At 42.1% G+C, this 21683-nt stretch overlaps 1 protein-coding gene across 9 annotated transcripts in view; it reads right to left on the bottom strand.

The window, feature by feature from the left end:
* The window catches only part of Eml6 (EMAP like 6), a 268175-nt gene that overhangs the window by 114884 nt on the left and 131608 nt on the right, over nt 1–21683 (bottom strand). For 8 of the 9 annotated variants that reach the window (XR_005092272.1, XR_005092273.1, XR_005092274.1 and 5 more), the window contains exons 5-7: nt 20902–20970; nt 12524–12709; nt 11382–11517 (exon numbers count right to left, since the gene is read on the bottom strand). Coding sequence is in view for 6 of the 9 variants with exons in the window: in XM_028891555.2 (XP_028747388.1) it covers nt 11382–11517; nt 12524–12709; nt 20902–20970 (391 nt within the window). In the remaining 3 variants the exon portion in view is untranslated. The remainder of the gene's footprint in view (nt 1–11381; nt 11518–12523; nt 12710–20901; nt 20971–21683) is intronic. The other variant, XM_037208909.1, reaches the window with a different exon arrangement.

Below are 21683 nucleotides of genomic sequence, written 5' to 3'. Positions count from 1 at the left end.
TGGAGATGGTCTTTCACTTGGCGAGGACCGGTGGGCTCAGGACAGTGTGGAATACTGCTAAGCCCGAGCAGCCTGCACGCTTTCTTATTTCTCATAATGATGATTCTCTGGGCAGTTTTTAGCTTCACTTTGTCACTCACACATGGGGCAGATGCCATCATTCCCAGTGATCCCATTTTTTTCTTAAGTATTTTCCCCTAAAATTCTTTGGGAACTGATGCTTCTCGGGTTTCTTATCTGGAAATACCAGCTGTCACTCCAGACCCTGGGAACTCTTCTGATTCAGTGATGACAGAATCTGAGGTGATAAAAGCTAATGGGCACATATAAGGAAGCAAAATAGGGCCATCAACTACGTCTCCTAATTCTGGGAAAAAAACATTAAGATGGAAAAAGAGTGCCTTATCAGAGTTTGCCCCTTACAGAGAGGCATAGGCAAACAGGGCCCTTCTGTAGGATAAGGGAGCAGCTGCAAGCTAACTGTATGCAAGCAGCTTACAGCAAGTCACCCCTGTTTCTGTAAATATGCTTTGTTAAAGTTTGAACAATATCGTTATTCTTGAGAATGGGTTCCCTTGTTTATCACCTTTTAGTTTTGTAAGGATAGGATGTGCCTGGCTGGATAGTTAGCCAAGCTAACAAAATGCTCAGCATTGTTTTTGGTTTAAACGTTGTTTTGATGTAAATGTTAATGCTGGAAGGTAGGAAAATCATGTTTGTTCTGAAGTATAAATAAAGATGACTCCAGCTATTCAGGGAGCTGTTCACACAGCTTGTGGTTGGTTTTCCTTCTTATGATTATGAGCCCCTTTGCCATCTCAGACCCAAACCCGGCTGTGGTGGAGCTGTCAATTGTTTACGCCTGTAATCCCAGCACTAACTAAGGAGGCTGAAGCAAGGGGATCACCAGGAATTCGAAGCTAGCTTGGCAGATTCTGTCTCAAAGCAATAGAAACAGAAGGAATAAAGTAAGGTAGGGAGGTGGAAAGAAGAAAGGAAAAAAGAAAAAGCTGAACAGAAGTGTCCTGGGGCAGTGTGAAAGAAAATGGCCTCCACAGGCTTAGTCACCAGTTAGTGGAACTGTTTGGGAGGGTTCAGGAAGGATGGCCTTGCTGGAGCAGGTGAGGCCTTGTTGGGGGCCTTGTATCACTGGGGGTGGGCTTTGAGGGTTCACAAACCCACGCCAGGCCCTGTCTCTGTCTCTCTGCCTGCTGTCTGATATAAACCCTCAGTGTCCTGCCTGTCTGACCAAAGCCCCAGTTAAACGTTTCCTCTATAAGAGTTGACATGGTCATGGTCTCTTCATAGCAATAGAACACTGACTAAGACAAGCAGTTACAGTTCTTCACAAATAAGAACTAAAGTAACAGCGCATAGTGATATTTCCGGGAGGATGTAGGTAAACTGGGACTCAGTAAGAGAAAGACAGTAACAATAAGATTCGGAAGCCTGGGATGACAGCATAAACTAACCACCCAGCATCCACCAGCCAGGGCAGGAGAGACTCTCCTTTGCAGGGAGAGATGTGGCTGACTGTCAGTGCAGATGCCAGAGACCCAACTGTAGGAGATTATGAGTTCTTGATGGCTTGTGGCACACTGAGAGAAGTAGCCCGCTCTCTGCACAGTAGTCCTGCTTTAGAAGAACTCACACCCAGAGAATTCCCAGTGCTACCGTCAGAGGCTGTCTTTAAAAAGGAGCCATGGGTTGAAACTGGGACTCCATAGACCTTCTGTTACATTGGCTTCAGGGGAAGCTGCCTTACTAACCCAACTTAACCTAGTATAGCAGCTGTAGGACACAGGTATCTTGCCACAGAAAAAAATTAAAGGATAAAACCCTTCAGAACCAGGTGCTCAGGGGCATGCTTTCTGAGACCAAAGGCGGCCAGTGTGCGTGGACTGCTGCCAGTACCAGGACTGAAGGCGTGGGTGCAGTTTCTGCCAATCCTAACCTTACACTGTGATGCAGTGTCCTGTGGCTCACAGGTAAACAGGGATGCTGGTGGTTCCCACTGCTGCCTCACCCTCACGTTTACGGAAGCTTGAGCTCCAACCACAAGTCTCTAAGCCAGAACATTTCATTAAATGGCAATGGGGAATACTGAGTCCCCTGCTAACACCAGCCTACATGGTTCCTGCCATTGCTTTACACCTCTGAGCACTATTGTCAGGACAGAATGCATACACCATCGACGGCATGCTGCAGCTTCTATCACCACCTCTTCCTCTGCAGCATCTGGATCAGCACCACAGACTGGTCAGAGGGCAAAGACTTCAGATTCTTAGCTACTGTTGGGTCCCCCAGTGCCAAAGCCTTTGCAATTATCAGAGCTAGCACGATAGTGAGAGAGGAAACCGCTAAGGCCTGAGAGGGCTGAGAGGGCCACGCAAATACCATGACAGGCTCCAAATCACTCCATTAAGGATTAGGCCTCAATTCCTGCTTCTTGAAACTGAGCAGGCAGTTTCTAAGGAAGCCACGAACAGAGGACAATCAACCACTGGTGCCCCTGACAGTAGGCTGAGGAGAACTGCACATACCAGGCCTGAGCCAGCCCCCAAAATGTACTAGACCTTAGCCAGCCCCCCCCCATAGCAGCTCAAGGTAATAACCAAATTAGGACAAAGCCTGTCCCCAAATGGAAAAGCTATAGCCTTAGCCAGCCCCTGCTAGCCCTAGCCAATTAGAAAGGGTGAATGCACTTACCTAGCATGTGCCAGAACCTGGGCTCAATGCCCAGACACAAAACAGTTTTAAGGAAGTATCAGGGAGCAAGGAGAGGAAGGAAGAGATGGTAGTGATGACATTGGAGGAAGAGAAGAAAGAGAAAAACAATAGTGTCCCTGGTAACATTATTAAGTAAACTAATCTCTGCATTTGTGAGTACTCAAAGTGAGTGGAGGAAGCCCTAACTGAAGTCCTCAGAGAATATGCATGGTTGAAAAGGGCACAACCATGTTGAAGACTCCAAGGCCTTAGACCATGGGACAGCAGGAAAAGCCATTACCCATGTCACCCAGGCTCAAGAGAAATGACAAAGCTTTCCCCGAGTCTAAGCATTTGAATGTGAGTGTTTATGGAGGATTGGCCAATGTGTGCAAAGACTAGCAACTGCAACTGCTCCTCCCAGATGTTTCCAGCCTGAGACCACTGTGCACAGTGACAGGCTAGCCCTTCACCCTGTGCTGTATTTAATAAGGGTGCTGAGGCTCCCTGTTGCTGTGGTAGCAGTAGCAAAACCCCACCACATCCTGGCTTTACTGTTTTGTGTGTCTGTTGTTCATTCCCTTGTCAAGGTTCCAGTACCCAAGCCCAGCTAGATGCAGCAATAAGCAGGAAAGGAGAGTAAGTAAACAAAGCCATAAATGATAAAGTAGACACTGTAACATTTTTTATTAAAGATTCTGGGTTCCTTTGTGGGGTTCTTAGACTCTTTAGTGAAAGGTTTAGAAACAGACTCATAATTTTATTAGAGAGAACAGTGACAAAGCAGGCCAGCTAATCCCCAGCAGCTGCTGGGAGGGAGGAGATGAAAAGAGAAACAGAATCAGGCATTTTGAATGAGGGGCCAAGAAAGGAAGGAAGTTCAGCAGTGGAGGTCAGCACGCACTGCACGGCCAGGGATGGGTATCTTCATACAAGGAGTGAGAAATCCCAGAGTATCGGGGATAAGCACACTTAGGATTTTGGCCAGTATGCAAAAGAAAAAGAGAAGGATAAGAAAAAGTTACGTGTTTCTGAGTTAGAATTCAGAAGTCCATGGACAAGCCACAGGGTGGAGGCTCTGTATGTGTTTACATGGAAGAACGTTTTTGGGGAAGAATACATTATCTCATTAAGGGGATACTTATTCCTCCCATCTGCTTAGCATGGCTTTGGGTGATTCAGATTTCCTATGAGGTAGACTCCTATACCTGACTGATAGTTCCAGGTGACTTGACTCTTAAGAAAAAAGGCAGCAGTGTGTAATGTGCTAATCTTTGGAGCAAACGAGAAGATCATGTCTCTAGCCAGGCCAGAAGCATTCTATTCTTTTGAAAAGGAACAAAGAGAACACAGCATAAAGCATCATGCTATCTGATTTCAAGTCAGACTGGAAAGCCACCACAGCAAAGCATTTGCATGAAAACTAGCATAGTCAACTGATTCTCAAAACAGGTTCCAACATTGCCTGGAGAAAGGACGATCTCTTCCACAGTGGTCTTGGAAAACTGAATATTCAACGGCTGAGACTTGATTACTATCACTCCAAAACAAAAATCAGCTCAAAATGGGTCAAAGACCTAAATATCAGACCTGAAACTACAAAAGCAAAGAAAACTCACAAACAGGATTACATAACACTGAAACACTCTGTACAGCTAAGGAAATGACCAACTGAGCAGAGAGAAAGCAACAAAAATGTGGAAATCTTTGCCAACTGTTTATCTGACAGAAGGTTAATATCCAGAATACATAAGGAGCAATAACAACAACAACAAAACCCAAAAGACTCAAGTAATCTACTTTTAAAGTGGGAAAATGATCTGAACAGACACTTTTCAAAAAGAAAATGCAATGGCCAACAAATGTATAAAAAGTGTTCAATATAATTAGATACTAGGGAAATGATACTACAATGAAAAGCCATCTTAGGACAGCTATTACAGAATACAAATGACAAATGTCCATGAGAAAAAGGAACTGTCATTCACTATTGCCAGCAATTAATACAGCCATTATGGAAAACACTGAGGAGGTTTTTTAAAAAAAAACTAAAAGTAGATCTATCATGTGGTCCAGCTATCTGACTTCTAGAATATTCAAAAGTCATGAAACCAACATGCCACCAGAAAGATTGCATACCTATGTTTAATTCAGCACTATTTACAATTGCTAACATATGGAATTGGCCAGAGAATGATGGAAGCCAAGGGGAGAGGAGGAGGAGAATGATGCCCCTCCCCCCAGACCTGGAGAACGGGATGTGCTGGTTACATTTCTTCTATAAACAGAGGTTCTCAGATTTGAGAGCTGGTCTTTGAATATCTTACTTGGACTGCTCCACTGCAACACCTGGAGCCAGTTAATTCTTCGTCGTGAGCACTGTCACAGCCAGTATAGTACATTTGGTAGCATCCCTGTCCTCTGCCCACAACTGTCCATAAAATTTGTGAAGTTTTTACAATAAAAAATGTCTTTAGACAATGCCAAATACCTTCTAGGAAGTGAAATCAGTCCAATTTGAGAAAAGGTGTGCTATATGAACCCTAGGGCACTCTGAGGAATAGCAACAGTCAACCCTGAACAGCAGTGAAGAAGAGTCCAGACCCCTCCTCCTCCTCCTCCTAGCACTGCCCACTCCCTGCCTTGGGTGTGGAAAGTGATCCAGGTGGGTGTGTTGTTTGGGATCACATGTTCCCCATAGTCTTGGGCATTTGAGCACTTGGTCTGCAGTTGGTGGCACTGTCTGGGAGCTGGGGAGGTGTGGCCTTCCTGGAGGAAGTGTGGCACTGGGGATGTCTTTGAGAGCTCATAAAGTTCACACTATTTCCAGTTTGCACTCTGTTTTGGGGTTAGGATGTGAGCACTCAGCTTCCTACTTCTGCCTCCAAGCCTTTGCTCTGCCATCATGGCTCTAACCATCAGGAACATAAGCTACAGAAACCCTCTCTTCTCTAAGCTACCCTGGTCATGGTGTTTTATCACAGCAATAGAGAAGTAACCGATGCAGCGGACAGCTGAGGGAGACAGATAAGAGGACCACAATGGACAGGTGTTACATCATCTTAAAATCTTCTAAAGTCGCTACTAGTGATCAGTTCTTCACATTCTTTCTGTAATCTGTCTGATGTTCACTTTCCTGGAAACAAGAAAAGACACCAGGGAAATTTCACTTGCTGACAGCTATTGGACTCTTCCAGTACCCTGCCTGTCTTAATCAAAGGACAGCTGGTCTACCCATTGTCTACAGCACCAACCACCTGAGACATAGTGTAGATGCTTGAGAAACTACACAGTCATCACATCTGGTTGCACAGGCTTCTGAAGATGCAGCTGTAGCCAATGATGTTGAACAATATCAGACTGGCAAGGCTGTGACTCGTCCAGACACAAACCTCTATGGCTATAAGCAGTGCTGAAGAGGCAAGACTGTGATTGGCCCAAACACTCCTACTTTGGCTAGAAAAGCAGACTGCTCAGGCTCATTTAATGAATTAGCTGGGTGCACTCTCCTGTGCTTTCAACTCTGGTGTTCCAGCATTAGAGTCAATAAAGATTCCTGCCACGTGGTCTTTTCTTACTTTCAGTGTTTGAGCTGAACTGTGTGTGACACATGGAAGGAGCAGTAAAGACAGCAGAAAGGTGCTGGCCACAGAGGCCGCGGAGCAGCAGCGGGAACAGTTGCTGAGCATTCAGCAGGCTGAGCTGCAGAAGTGCCAAGCAGAGAGCTGAAGACAAAGGAACTCGAGCTGCCAGGGAAAGATGATGGAGGGTGGTGGGAGCAGAGAGACGGCAAGAGATGGTGGAGACTGAAGAAAACGAAAAGGCTGTAAGGACCAGAGAAGACAAAGTATGGGCTCTGGTTGCTGGGAGAGTTGAGGAAGCTGTCAAGTCTGTAGGGCCAAGGATCTCAGATACCCAGGGCTTGCACAAGGACTATAACACCAGAAGTTACTACTTGCTGTCCCCACCGGCCTTCGGCCAGCACTGACTGTGGCCAAACAGCACAAGAAACAAAAGCTGCCGAAGACCAACAGCAATCTTGGCCTAGTGGCAGATTCTACCTAGATAGAGCACCCTGGCAACTAGTAACATAAGCACAGTACTCATTTCCCTAACTCCATGCTAGAACCTTCTATCGAAGCCCTTGGGGGCCAAGGATAAACTCCGCGGGTTGACATGAAGGAACCTAGCTACATGTTTTTCCTTAAGCTGGGTTGGCATTTGGTTCCCCTGTAGGGCCTTCCAGTTAGAATGTGACCTTCACTCATCTGAGCTCTTTCCAGGCCTCCAGCGCATGGCGGGCACTATCGTAAGCCCTCTGGAAGCATCAGGGAACAAGAACGTCTCAGCCCAGTTGACAATGATCATTTCACAGAGGTAAGCTGTGCTGTATGTTACAAGGTGGAACACATCAGCACATCTGGAAGGAGGGATCAGGAATGCCCAGGGGCTGGAAGCAGAATGCCAATCACATCAGGGTTCACTGGAGTGGAGGCTCAAGCTGAGGAGGAACTTTGCAGACAGGCAGCAGTCCGTGAACACAGAGGAAGAGGTGTGAGTCAGCCTGGGCAAAGCAGAGGAAGAAGCAGGGCCGTGAGGCCACCATAAGGATTTGGGTGTTTGAGTAAAGTGGAGAATTATTGGAGGGTTTTGAAAAAGAAGGAGTGTGCTTGTATAAACATGAAGCAATTCTTAAAGCTGCTGGGCAGAGGACAGTCAACCCAGGGACACAAGTGATAAAGCAGCTCTTGTGATCAATGGTGGTGCAGACCAGGAAGGGGACAAGCAACACAGTACCAAGGCCAGGAAAGGAAATCCTGTGTCCTGCAGACCACAGCCACAGCCTCCATTGCCTGCTCTATGATTTTCCTGATGCAGATCTCTTTGGATTCACAGTTCATAGCTCATTAGACACAACTATTTAATATGTGTGTTTGTAATTTAAAATATAGTTCTCCCCTGAAAAACATAATAATGACTCAAGCAGGATTTTCAGAACTGCTTATTTAGCCCTTTGGCACACATCTCAGCAGATGCATAATACACATTTATTGAATGTATAAATAATACATCTTGTATTGGGTGAATAATTACTGTGTTCCCTTTATACTCTATAGCATTTAGGTCAAAATATTTGATCACAATGAAGTAATTCACTTTGGTTGGCATACTTTAAGAATTATTTTTACCTTTTCTTGCCAACCATAATAGTCATTTTAAGCTTCATTGTTTCACCCATATCATCAATTTACTTTAAAAAATCAGGTGCAACGTGTGTTTGTTACACTTGGTGTGAGATGAGTTAGGGCCCTAAGTCTGTGCTCATCTTACTGTCACCAATCCCGTGCTTCTGTCTCCTTGTCCATTGATGACAGAGTTGCTCTCACTAATATCCAATCTATCTCCCATCTTAAAAACTCCAGAATTTATATTCCCTGAATATTAGCTCTGAAACACACAGCTCTGAAAGGTTTAGTGTTTAGGGTTCATGTGTCCAGTGGGATCTGAAGCAGAAATACCTTGAATAAAGTATTTCATTTCACCCCTTTTTCTTAAGATAAGGTCCTGACAGGGAACCCTGTCTGGCTTCAAAATCACAAGATCCTCCCTCTATCCCCCAAGTGATAAGATTACAGATGTATAACACCATGACCAGCTGGATAGAACATTCTATGCATGACTATTTACATTATAAGGACAGCAAATAGCTTTATTCCAGTTCATATCAGGTTTTGTTGCCAAACTAGTTATAAAAGCAATCTTTTAGTTTTAATCTATTTGGCTTTCTAAACTACAAATTAAAGATCTCGTATGAATTCAGCTGCAGATTTATATAGTCATGTAACACTGTTGCTAAAGAAAAGCTGTGAACACTCTGTCAGTAAAAATCTGTTCACTAACAAAAAGCATGGGAATTATGGGTGTAACTGCTGTTCCCTTGACTGTGGATGGTGTTGCTCAGGGTGTGAGGTTCATCTTCTTTCACTTAACTGTGGGGAGGGCAGAGCCCTAGAAATTTGTCTTGGCCTTGATGATTCTCACTGATGTGAGTGTGACCCACCTGGCAAGCTGATTCATACTTAAAGTAGAGTTTCTGCTTTTACTGGAAGTTAAAGTTTTAATTAGCTCAGAGCTGACTACACAAATGTAAGAGGATTGATTAGAGGTATATCTCTATAACAAAGCTGTATCGTTTTCTTAAATGTAGTTTTTAACCTTAGTTCACTTTAAAACTCTTTCTTCACATCTGACAACTGAGTTATTAGAAGAGGAGCGTGTATGAAAACTTTGCCTTACAACATTTGGAAATTGCTGAATTCATTTCTTAGACCTAGAAGTCTACAGGAGGGGTAAAAGAAATCTTCACAGGTTGCACACTAAGTGGGATCTTGGGATAAGGTTTACAAATGCTAATAAGTGGTAGTTCCTTAATTTTAACTAATTTTTAAAATTACATTTATTTATTTAGTTGTGTGTGTGCACACATGTGCACATGCAAACATGTGCCTGTGCCACAGCATACATGTGAAGGTCAGAAGATAACTTATAGGAGTCAGTTTTTTCTTCCTATCATGTGAGTTCCAGGGATTGAACTCAAGTCATCAGGACTGGCATCAAGTGTCTTTGAGTTATCTCACTACCCCTAATTAATATTTTCAAACTTTAGAAACAAAGTAGCAAGTATTGTGTCATGGAATTGGAACATGACCATGAAAATGCTTTTGCTGAATGTTTAGAAAGTCATTTTAGTAAAATAAAAAACAAAGCAAAACAAAATTCCACAAAACATAGTTTCCATAGAAATGAAGTCAACAGTCACTGTTACCACCAGCAGAAAGATGGGGGGAAATTCACTCATATCGAAAGTCCTTCTGAAGATAAATCCACCATGTAGTTTTACATCCACACCAAGAGCAAGAAAGTCTCTGTGCTGTTTTGCTTGAATCTGCTCCTCTCAAACGTACTTTACTTCCATTTTGGGGGCAAGGAATAGACAGAGCAGAAAGTTAAGATTTCTTTGAAGTGGGACAAGTGTACCTCTGTCTTCTTCTGTCTGTTCTGCTCCTTCCCCATCCTCTTTCCATCCTTGCTTCCCCCATACTTTGTGTCTTACTTAGAGTTTCTACTGTTGTGAAGAGACACCATGACCATAGAATCTTATAAGGGAAAACACTTAATTGTGGTGGCTCCCTTACAGTTCTGAGCTTTAGTCCATTATCATTATGGCAGGGAGCCTGGCGGCATGCAGGCCGACATGGTGCTGGAGAAGGAGCTGAGGGTTCTTTCATCTTAACTCACAGGCAGCAGCAAGTAGTCCTAGACATTGGGTGTGGCTTGAGCATATATGAGACCTCAAGGCCTGCCTCCACAGTGACACACTTCGTCCAACAAGGTCACACCCACTCCAAGAAAGCCACACCTCCTAATGGTGCCCCCTTTGGGGGCCATTTTCTTTAAACCAGCACACTCTGCAGATTCTCATGGGACAGAGTCTGATATGATTTGGCTGAAGGGTTTTGCTCTTTCTATGTGGCTTTTGGAAAACTAACTTGCTTCTATATATCTGAATTTTTCTGGATAAAGTTGCTCAAAACCTCATTCTATTGTTGAGAATTTAAGACCTTGACCCTGTCCTAACTAATGGACTGAAGTGGAAACCAAATTCTACAAGTTCCCAAGAGGTCTGGTGTTAGCAAGGTTAGCAAAGCTCCCATAAGAAGGTACCAGTCCAATCCAGGAGAGCTGTGCTATACATTTTATAGTGAATGGCAAAAGAAAGAAGGTAGCCTATGGTACAAGATGAGTCACAACATGCAGTTCACTTCTCAACTGCTAATTTTAAAAATAAAGTGTGATTGAAAATAACACTGCTGCCAGGCAGTGGTGGCATACACCTTCAATCCTAGCACTTGGGAGGCAGAGGCAGGCAGGTCTCTGTGAGACCAGGTCTCTTTGAGGCCAGCCTGGTCTACAGAGCAAGATCCAGGACAGCCAAGGCTATTACACGGAGAAACTCTATCTTGAAAAACCAAAAGAAAAAAAAAGAAAGGAAGAAAAGAAAATAACACTGCGTAAGGAAGGCAGTGTGGACACAGTCTCTGTTTTCTTCTCTCTGTTCTATGACATCTATCCAGCCAGCAAAGTGCTGCATGTGGTCACAGAGTTGTTTGAAGATGCTGGACATCCTCACATCTGGGAAAACAGTATCTTTACTGCAGTGTTCTCTGCCTTTGCTACAGGACCACTGAAGCTTTGTGCCAAGCAGAAGAAAAGATATCTACTCATTTTCACCATTGGACATTGTATACATATATGCCTTCATAGAATAAGGCAAATACAAACAGGTAGACTATAAAGTTCACATTATATTTAATTCTTTTAAAAACTTATTTATATGGGTGATATCCCTGCATGCATATATCTGCACCGTGAGTATGCCTAATACCCACAGAATCCAGCAGAGGGCGTAAGATCCCTGGAACTGGAATTACAGACAGTTGTAAGCCCCTATGTGGGTGGTATGACCTGTACCCAGGTTTTCTGCAAGAGCAATAAATGCTCTTAACAGCTGAGCCACCCTTCTAGCCCCCACATTTAATTCTCTTAAACAAAAAATACCAAACTTGACATTGTATGTAACATTCAGAGTATATGGTTCTAATGCATGTTACCTTTATATCCTTGTTCCGTCTCCCTGAGATCAATTTTGGTTATTGGTTTGAAATCGGTGTCCCATAACCGTATACAGCCATCTCGCCCACCAGTAGCAAAGCCTTCTTCACAAGCATACATGCTAAAGATTCCAGCCTGTCGATTAGAAGAGGCAAACTCAATCCTGCAATGGTTATAAATGCCACCTCTGCTGAATCTTGATGATTAAAAACGGCAGAAGCAAAACAAAACAAAAACAGATGCTGTGTTTTCTGTTGAAATCTGACAGCAGATCAACACACTTCATCTCAACAAGATCACTGTAATTATAGCCACCACCAGGAGGCAAAGCAATTCTGTCAACACATCTAATTTGATAAGAGTGTTACCCCCACTGCCCAAAATGTTATTTATGAATAACAGATTACCGAATCAAATTCCTGTATATGACAACCAAGGCTTTTAAAACAAAGACGTCACAAGGTACCTCACTTAAGTTCTAAACTAATCCAGAGTATATGGTAAATATTGCTATCAGCCCTTTTCTCTGACATTTCATTCTGTATTTCCATTGTGTCATCTGTTAGACATTATTTTCCTCTGTGTCAAAAGATAGTGAAGAGCTAAGAAGCGAAGTCTGCCCTTCTCTCTGTGGAGAGAAAAGTTATTAGTGGCTTCTATTTCTCTGAGGACTAACAACACTGACAGAGTTGATGTTCCAGCACTTCCAGCAGAGCGAAGACACTCTTCCTCACCACCCAGCACAAAAACAACAGCCATTCACACCCTATCTAGTCCAGCTACCCACCACAAAGTGGAGGCAACAGTGAGAATCAGCCTGGATCTAGTGAAGCAGGCTGTGAGGTTATCAAGATGCCAGGATACTAGCAGGCAGGCTGTAATTTAAAAAGTGATGACATGTTCTAGTCTTGTATCAAACTACTACTGAAGAACAGCACTAATCAGCCAATTAATAGTTAAGGTGAAGGCTGACTTAGTATGTTTTCCTTTCAGGTAACAACAGTAACTTGAGAAATCTTCATGATTGTTTACAATTGTTTGGTGAAGTCTTCTAACTGTAAAGCAAAGGGCAGAAACATGGAGAAGTGTGACCTTAACTTACCCAATGCACCACCCCAGAGTCCCACATGGCAGTACTCACACTGTGTGCTCCTTGAATCGTTCGGACCAAGGTGAGTCCTTTCCAGACGTAGATGTCACCGTTTAAAGCACCAGAGTATGTGATATCTTCTTTGGCACATGCAAGGCAAAGGATAGTCTGAAGATCTCCCGTTTTCCCAAAAATCCCTCGTTTTGCAGTCAGGGCATTTCCACATAGTGTCCAAAACTAGGTAGTAATAAAAAACATATCCCTAAATAGAGTACAATATCCCACCATTGGTATTTTTCAGTAATGTCACAGAATATACTTTATCTGAACTAAGCATAAATCAATTGTTTCTCAGTGACAGTGGACAGCCACAAAGCATTTCTGCATACCTCTAGAAGCATGAGAAAAAACCCATAATGGTACTTCTAAAGTTTAAAAGCTCCAAAGTTTCAAAACTTTAGTGTTTAGTGACATTACAGAAGATGACTCCAGTGTTCACAGAATGGAATTGGGGGAGTCACACTTTCATTTAATCTTTTGTCAAACAAGTATAGATTTATTGTAGAAAGGTTCAGAAATGTAGGTAGGTATAGAAAGGAAGTCAAGTGTGGCAGCACATACCTGCAATCTCAACACATGGGAGGCAGAAACAGGAGGAGCATTGCATGATGGAGGCTAGCCCAGTCTACATAGCAACTTTCAGGCTATATAACAAAACCTTGAATAAAAAAATGTAATGTGTGTGTGTGTGTGTGCACGTGCACATGTGTGCACACGTGAATTAATGAAAAATTAGAATTAGGAATAACTTCATGTTACCAAAACAATATATCATCTAGTCATTTTTTTCTGGTTTTTCAAGACAGGGTTTCTCTGTGTAGCATTGGCTGTCCCAGAACTCACTCTGTAGACCAGGCTGGCCTCAAACTCACAAAGATCTGACTGCCTCTGCCTCCAGAGTGCTGGGACTAAAGGCATTCCCAGCATTCATCTAGCCATTTTAATATGTATATGTCTATTTTAAAAATTGCTTTCTAGGCTGGTTGGTGGAGTTGGTTAGAGCATGGTGCCAATAAAAATAATTGCTTTCTAACCAAGGTGTCACATTTTTTTTTTACTATAGAATTGTTCATAAATGTTTCTAAATACAAGTGATATTTCCATTAAGTCAAATAACCACCCAAGCTTCTCTATTTTATTTGCATAGATCGTATGGAAGATGGCAAGCATAACGCTTGAACAATTTATAGACAACAGCAGGGACATGCCCATGGTTATACAGAAATCCAGTATTTTTCCTTGATGCAGTTTCTAGTGTATGAACTGGTATAACTTTGGTGCCACTACATAGCCCTCACAGTCTCTAAATGTTTTCTCCATCTGCTGTTTAATCTCATAATATGCTTGAGCATAGGTTAAGACAGATTCTGCTACTGTTTCCATATGGAAGTGATGAAAAGCAGGCAGAAGTTAGGTTTCTACATGAGAACCCACTGAAACCCTGACCAATGCTTTGAGAACTCCACACTAAGAGAAACAACAAAGAAGGATTTTGTGACAGCATATTCAGATTATACTCAAGAGGCAGGGCCGATGTGAAGCTACAAGGAACCAAGTTACATTACATGGAATGAACAAGAATAGGATTTGGATTCATGGTAGGCAAGAAATTGCATCTCACCTAGGAGAGCAAGATTAGATGACTCTAAGGGCCAGTAATGTATAAAAGAAAAAAAATCAGTGTCTACCCTAATATTTTGTGCCTACAAGAGAGGAAAAATGGTTGCCCTCTCAGAGTACAGTAGCTAGGTAGTGGTGGATAAAGTTCTGGGTTGATTGTATCAACATGATGGCGATGGGAAGGAACTTGGGTAGAAAGATTATGGCAAAGATGAGAGCATGTATTCAACTATTTGAAATGCTCTTGTGTGAGCAAAATGTGACATTTCTTTGGGCAGTATTTTTGTGAAAAGGTATTGAAATAAGTACAAATGGAATGACGAAATTCAGAAAAAAAGCTAATTAGGTGCAAGATTTGGGAGACACTAACATCTTAAATGTGAACTTGGACAAATGGTCATTGGATGCACAAATATGCCAAAGAACCTGCAGCCATGGTGACACTCGGGCAGACATCCCCTTCTCACTGTGTTTTCTCACGTGTGAAGACTGAATGGAGAGTATTCTGTCTTTTGACTTGAGACGTATCTCTGGCATGAGTTAAGTATTTCTACATGACAACCACCAAAAATACAGATCATTAACCTGAATCTGTGTGAACAAAGGCTTTTCTGACAAAAATCACCCAATCAGAAGGTTCTGACACCTACATGAAACATTTCACGCCATCAAATGATTCTCTTTAAAGGCATATATAAATGCCAGAAAAAGTAAGAGATTTTCTGAAAAAAAAAAAGGGAGAATACTTAATATATTTTCTTTCCTTGAGAACCATTTCATCTAGCAAACAGCAGTATTTTGGACTAACCATGCACCATTAAGTGACAAGGCATTGTTTCTCTTCTCCTATTTCCGATGGCAGATTGTAATACAAACCTGGTTAGAACAGGCAGGTACTCTGGAGTTTATCTGGCCCTAGACAGTCTCCCAGGTCCTTTCATTCTATGATGAGAGACTGCAGAAGACTTAACATTATCCACAGATTTGTAGGCTTATTAGCTGTGTAACCAATGAAGCAGACACTGCTCAGCTGTTGCTCTTTATGAGCATTCATTTCAGATGACTGTATTTGCCAACATGTCAACCAATGAAACTTACAAAACCAGGCATGATTTTACCCTGGCTACAGAAATTTCACACCAAAGGTTTTCTTGAAATGCAGCCTTTTACTCTCAACTTCTTTTTAAAATTTTTTTATTAATTAATCAATTATTTTTTCCCAGCCTGATCACAGTTTCCCCTCCCTCCCTCCTCTCTTCCCTGTCCCTATCCCCAACTACTCCTCTTCCCTGCCCATACATTCCTCTTTCTCTTCAGAAAAGGGCAGGCCTAATGGATATCAGCCAGCCTTGGCCTATCAAGTTGCAGTAAGACTAGGCACCTCCTCTCCTATTAAGGCTGGACAAGGCAACCTGGTAGGAGGAAAGGGTCTCAAAAGCAGCCAACAGAGTCATAGATGGCCCCTTCTCCCACTGTTAGGAGTCCTACAAGAAGACCAAGCTACACAACTGTAACATATGTGCAGAGGACCTAGTCCCATCCAAGCTCTCTGGTTGGTGATTCCATCTCTGTGAACCCCTATAGTTGATTCTGTGGGTTTTCTTGTGGTGTTCTTGGCTCCTTTGGCTCCCATAATCATTCCTCCCCCTTCCACAGGATTCCATGAGGTCCTCCTAATATTTGGCTATGAGTCTCTGCATCTGTTTCCATCAGTTGCTAGGTGAAGCCTCTCTGATGACAATTGGGCAAGAACTCAATAAACTAGACATCAACAAACCAAATAATCCAATTAAAAATGAGGTACAGATCTAAACAGAGAATTCTCAACAGAGGAATCTCAAATGTCTGAGAAGCACTTAAAGAAATGTTCAACATCCTTAGCCACCAGGAAAATGCAAATCAAAATGACTCTGAGATTCCATCTTACACCTGTCAGAAAAGCTAAGATCAATAACACAAGTGACAGTTCATGCTGGTGAGGATGTGGAACAAGGGGAACACTCCTCCATTGTTGGTGGGAGAGCAAACAGCCACTATAGAAATCAATATGGTGGTTCTTCAGAAAAGTGGGAATCCACCTACCTCAGACCCAGTTATACCACTCCTGGGTATATACCTAAAGGATGTTCTACCATACCATAAGGACATTTGCTCAACTGTTCACAGAAGCTTTATGAGTAATAGCAAAAAACTGGAAACAATCTAGGTGTCACTCAACTGAAGAATGGATAAAGAAAATGTGGTACATTTACACAATGAAGTATTACTTATATGTTAAAAACGACACCATGAAATTTGCAGGCAAATGGATAGAACTAGAAAATATCATCCTGAGTGAGGTAATCTAGACTCAGAAGGACAAACATGGTATGTACTCACACATAAGTGGATATTAGCTATAAAGTAAAGGATAATCATACTACAATCCACAGACCCAAATAAACTAAGTAACAAGGAGGACTCAACAGGGGGACACATGAATCTCACTGTGAAGGGGAAATAGAATAGACATCACAGGGGGATGGGAGGAGGGGTCTGGATGGGTGGCAGAAACAGGAGGGATCAGGTAGAGGGAGGATGGAGGGAGAGAGTACTGGGAAAAACAACTGGAATCAGGGGGCATCTCTGGGATGAGTTAGAAATCTAGTACAATGGAAACTCCCAGGAGTCTATGAGGGTGATCCTAGCTAAGACTCCTGGCAATGGGAGATACAGAGCCTGAACCGACCACCTCCTGTACCCAGGCAAGACTTCCAGTGGTGGGAATAGGATCCCAAGTCAGCTACATAACCTTTGATCTACAATTTTCCCTGCCTACAAGATGTGCTGGGGTAAAGAGGGCACAGAAATTATGGGAGTGGCCAACCAATGACTGGTCCAGCCTGAGACCCACGCCATGAGGGGAGCCCTGACACTGCCTGGGGGGCCAGGACCCAGAGGCTGGACAGCCTAGAACCAAACACAACTGGCAAAAAAAAAGTCAAGGAAAGGATTCCTAATGATGCTCTGTTATACTCTTAGATTGTTGCCTGCTCGTCTAACTGGAACCATTCTTCTTTAACTCAGGGTTTAGGCAGAATCAAAAGTAAGAATAATTTATTAAAACCAATTTTGGCTGAAGAGATGGCTCAGAAGGTAAGAGCATGTTATACTCATGCAGAAGACATGAGTTTGGTTCCTGGCATCCACATACACCAGCGCGTCACAACCACCTGAAACTCCAGTTCCAGGGATCCAGTGCCTCTGTAGGCACCTGCACTGACATACAAAGACACATAAATACACATAATTAAAAGTAAGAAAGTCTTTATTTAAAAACCTTATTTGATTTGTTGTAGACTTATCTCTAAGCAGAATTAATAAGGGATGGCTGTGAAAATGTGCAGGTTCTTCTGCTTAGGTACAGATGTGTTTTTGCTTAGGGGGAAAATGCCTAAAACCACTAAACAGGTTTAACAGGGTAAGGAGCACTTAGTGTTTACCATTGCAGCTCTAGGATTTTATCTGTCTGTTCATAGAACTGACTGAAAGTTACACAAGCATGGAAGGAAACAGGATTCTGCTTTCATTAAGCAGGTCATCTAGTTAGAATCCAGTAAATGTGGGTTTGGGAGAAAAGTTAAGCCATGAGATAGATCATGATGGAGGTGACTTCTTAACAGGTGGGCTACACAGGAAGCCAGAGGCTGTGTTTGAATCCTATGCCCGCCAGCATTTTGGTCGTTTTAGAAAATGAAGAAAGAAGTAAACATTATTGTGGCTTTACTGGTTCCATATACCATTCAGTGCAACTTTTGATGAATTTTGGAAGAAGGAGCCTACATAGTTTGCAGGCAAGAAGAAGAAAGTTAGCCTTGAGGAGATTGTGCACCCACGCATTAGAACATATATACATACAAAAAAGGGGGGAAAAGAAGCAATATTTGTTATCTCAGAATAACTTACAGATAAAATATAAAAGGGAAAAGTTTGAAATCATCTATTAACTCTACACAGAGACAGTAATTTACCATTTGGTGATATTTCCAGATATTTCCTAAACAAAAATATATTTAAGGAATCAGGGACAAGGTGGGAGAGCCAGGAACCTTTCCAGAGTTGGTGATAGACGTGACTGGTCATGATCCAACACGCAGACATGATTGAGTAGCAAAAGGTGGCAAAGCCTATGGGTCCATGGACGCAAGCATGGCCCCAGGCTTCTGCATCTTCACTCCAGGAGTCATGTTTAAACCGGAGAATAAGCAAGACTAGATGACACACGAAGAGAGGCTCACAAGCTCTCTATTGCTACTGTTAAAGGTAAGGACGCCTGTTTAACAATATCTGTCTTTGCGGGCGGGGACGGCAGGCAGCTCATTCAGTTTAAGAGCTGGGGTGGGAGGTGCATTCCAAACTCAGAAAGACAAACTCCATATTTCCTCTCATACATGTAACCTAGATTTAAAATTTTATATATGTATATGTGTACTGACGGGTTATGAAACTAGAAAGGGGGTCCTGAGAGAGGGTGGGTAAAATAGTGTGATGGGATACGTGTAACATGAAAGCAGGAAAGGAAATTTGGAGAGGAAGAACACCAGCAGGGCCAGCAGGAGGGATGGTTGGGGAAGGCTTTGTGGGAGGGAATGAGTTAGAACAAAGCATACTGACATATGGAATCACCACAGTGAAAACCATTCCTCTATAGACAAAAAAATCAGAGCCAGAGGTAGACTAGACTTCCCCCATGGAAAACACATTTCGAATATTTCCCATCTAAACCATGATTCACAATGATTATACGTAGCATCATAAGAATGTAGCATGTTTTATTTATCCACTGGGGGTAGCTGATAGTTTCAGGTTTTCTTCACCTTGGCTTTGCTATTGGAAAGTTACTCAGCAATGAGTCAGTTCTTGGTTCAAATTCCTCACAATTCACTTAGGAGAAACTCCAAGTTATGAAATTACTGGACTAGAGGGTGTCAACATCTTTAGAGCTATCAACAAATACTGCCAAATTTCTGGTCAGAAAGACTAAACTTATCCCTCCACAGTCAGGCTTAGGAGGGGACCCTCACTGAATCCTTGTCAATACCAGATACAAAGTAATCATGATTTTAACACATTCAGTTGTTTTTGTTTGTATTCTCTAAGAGTTAGCACTTTCATGAATCTATTGGCCAACACTGTTCCTATTTTTGTTGGTTATCTAGTCTATGGATTTGTCAGAAGTCTGTGTTTCATGAATACACTAATATCTACTGTGTTTGTCCTTTATATTTGCTAGTGTGTGGTTTTCCTCAGGAGAGATGAAATACAGAGTATATTTAAATATTTACATATCTCTCTCTACCAATGTTATCATTATAGTTTCTTTCTTCACTTATACATAGAAGAGGACCTTTGCACAATCAGCAGCTACACACTTACCTAAGTGTTTCTTGTAGGGAAACGAGTCCTCTAAGCCCTAATAAAGTAACACTGTCTTATCGAAGGTGACTAGATAGGTGTTCTTTGCACTGAGGCTGTGTGCCACACTTTGGCAATCCAAAAACATCTTTCCAGCTTTCAGACTGTTTTGCTGATACCTTTAAATTTTGTAGTTAAGGACAAAGATGGAAAGTGCTCAGATATGTAGCTGTTCTTTTGGTCTGGTTTGCTTCTGCCCCCTGGTGGGCTCTGCACACATTGTAACTCTATAAAATAGGAACTTGGTGGGTGGGTGTGTCTGTGTGGAAAGGAGGCATTGAAAGCCTGCAGCTGCCCCAGTCCATCAGCATTCCCTGGGTAACCCTCTCATAAGCTCCTCCTTGTCAAACAACACTTGTTCAAGCTGTTCTCTGGTCTATGCCCTCCTGAGTTGGAAGAAGTCATTTCTTTTCCATCATGCAGCATGCTCCTCTAGTTACTAGTATGGCCTTCTTAAATATTTCACACTTTAATTTTCTTAGAGTTTACTTTTGTGTATAGTATGAAGTAATATTAAATCCTCATTCAAATATTTTTAGTACCCAGTGGTTAGAGACACTACTATATCCAAAACTGCCATACAATTGTTTATTTCACTGCTTTAAATTTGTAATGTATATCATTTTAATTATAACTTCCAATATGCCTTATTAAATAGTGCACATTATTCCTCATTATTAGTTTTTAAATAGTTTATTTAATCCTGGAGTTACTAGTTATTTTCATTGTCTTATTTATCCAAATTAATTTAGATGGGACTGTGCTTCAGAATCACAAAACAATGACAGTCAAATGAAGTGCTCAGCAGGCAGCTGGACAGGAAGTTGCTAAGTTACTTCTAAGATTCCATGTTTTAAAACACCTGCACTGCTACACGTGGTGGCGCACACCTTTACTCCCAGCACTCAGGAGGCAGAGGCAGGTGGATCTCTGTGAGTTCAAGGCCAGCCTGGACTACAGAGTGAGTTCCAGGGCACCCAGGACTATTACATAGAGAAACCCTGTCTCAAAAATAAATAAACAAACAAACAAACAAACAAACAAACAGGGGCTGAAGAGATGGCTCAACAGCTAAGAGCACTGCTTGCTCTTCCAGAGTTTGAGGGTTCAATTCCCAGCACCCACATGGCAGCTCACAACTGTCTGTTCCAGGGCATCTGACATTTCACACAGGCATATATGCAGACAAAATACCAATGCACATGCATATAAACAAAAGTTACCTCTATCAACATCTAAAATCTTTTTCATTCACGATACCAAACTTAAACACACAAATGAAAAAGCTACTGTACCTTTATATGCTTTACTCCACAGCTAACCATTCTATTAGGCTGATATGGATCCCAAGAAATATCAAAAATCTGTCAAGAAATGAAATATTCTTCAGAGATGAGTGCAGTCACCAAGACTCTCACAAGTGTCACTGTGGGCTGGGCGGGATGAAAGCGGAGGGCGTCTGCCCTCAAGGTCACTTACCTTTAGCCCTTGCAAACACGTTATTAGCCTTAGCCACTGAATGCAAATGCTGTCATAGATTAGATTTTTTTCCATTTGTGGAAAATAACTTTTGACAATTAGGGTAATTTTTAAATCAAATTTCCTGGAACTCTTCACAATGCGGACAAAACACTTTGGAGATAGCTTTTCCACAAAAATTAGAAGAATTACAAAACAGTACATTTTACTTAGGAAAGTGTTTCATGGTCAGCTATAATTCAACGTGGGCAACTGTCCCAGTCATAGCAGAAGGTGAGAAAGAAGTCATTTTCCTGGCACTAAATTATCCTAGTCCTTTAAACCATTCAATGTACTCTTAAGAACTCTTATGTTTTCAATTCTCAAAAAAACTAAAAACATACCAGTTAGCACTATTTTTCATTCTCTATGAAGAACTTTGAGATAGTTTGCGTGGAGTTCTATTTCCATTTATAAGACAGAAAACACTCTTTGCCACTTTGAAAGCTGCTGCCTATCACGAGTGTTGAAAATATGCACATCCAAGGCCCATACAAGCTGCAGGCATAGAATGAGTGCAGTTACTGGCATTTAAACACAGGCTCCAGGATGTTCTGAT

This window comes from Peromyscus leucopus, chromosome 10 (genome assembly GCF_004664715.2).
Source record: "Peromyscus leucopus breed LL Stock chromosome 10, UCI_PerLeu_2.1, whole genome shotgun sequence".
Taxonomy (NCBI): domain Eukaryota; kingdom Metazoa; phylum Chordata; class Mammalia; order Rodentia; family Cricetidae; genus Peromyscus; species Peromyscus leucopus.
This window is presented reverse-complemented; position numbering and strand designations above follow the sequence as displayed.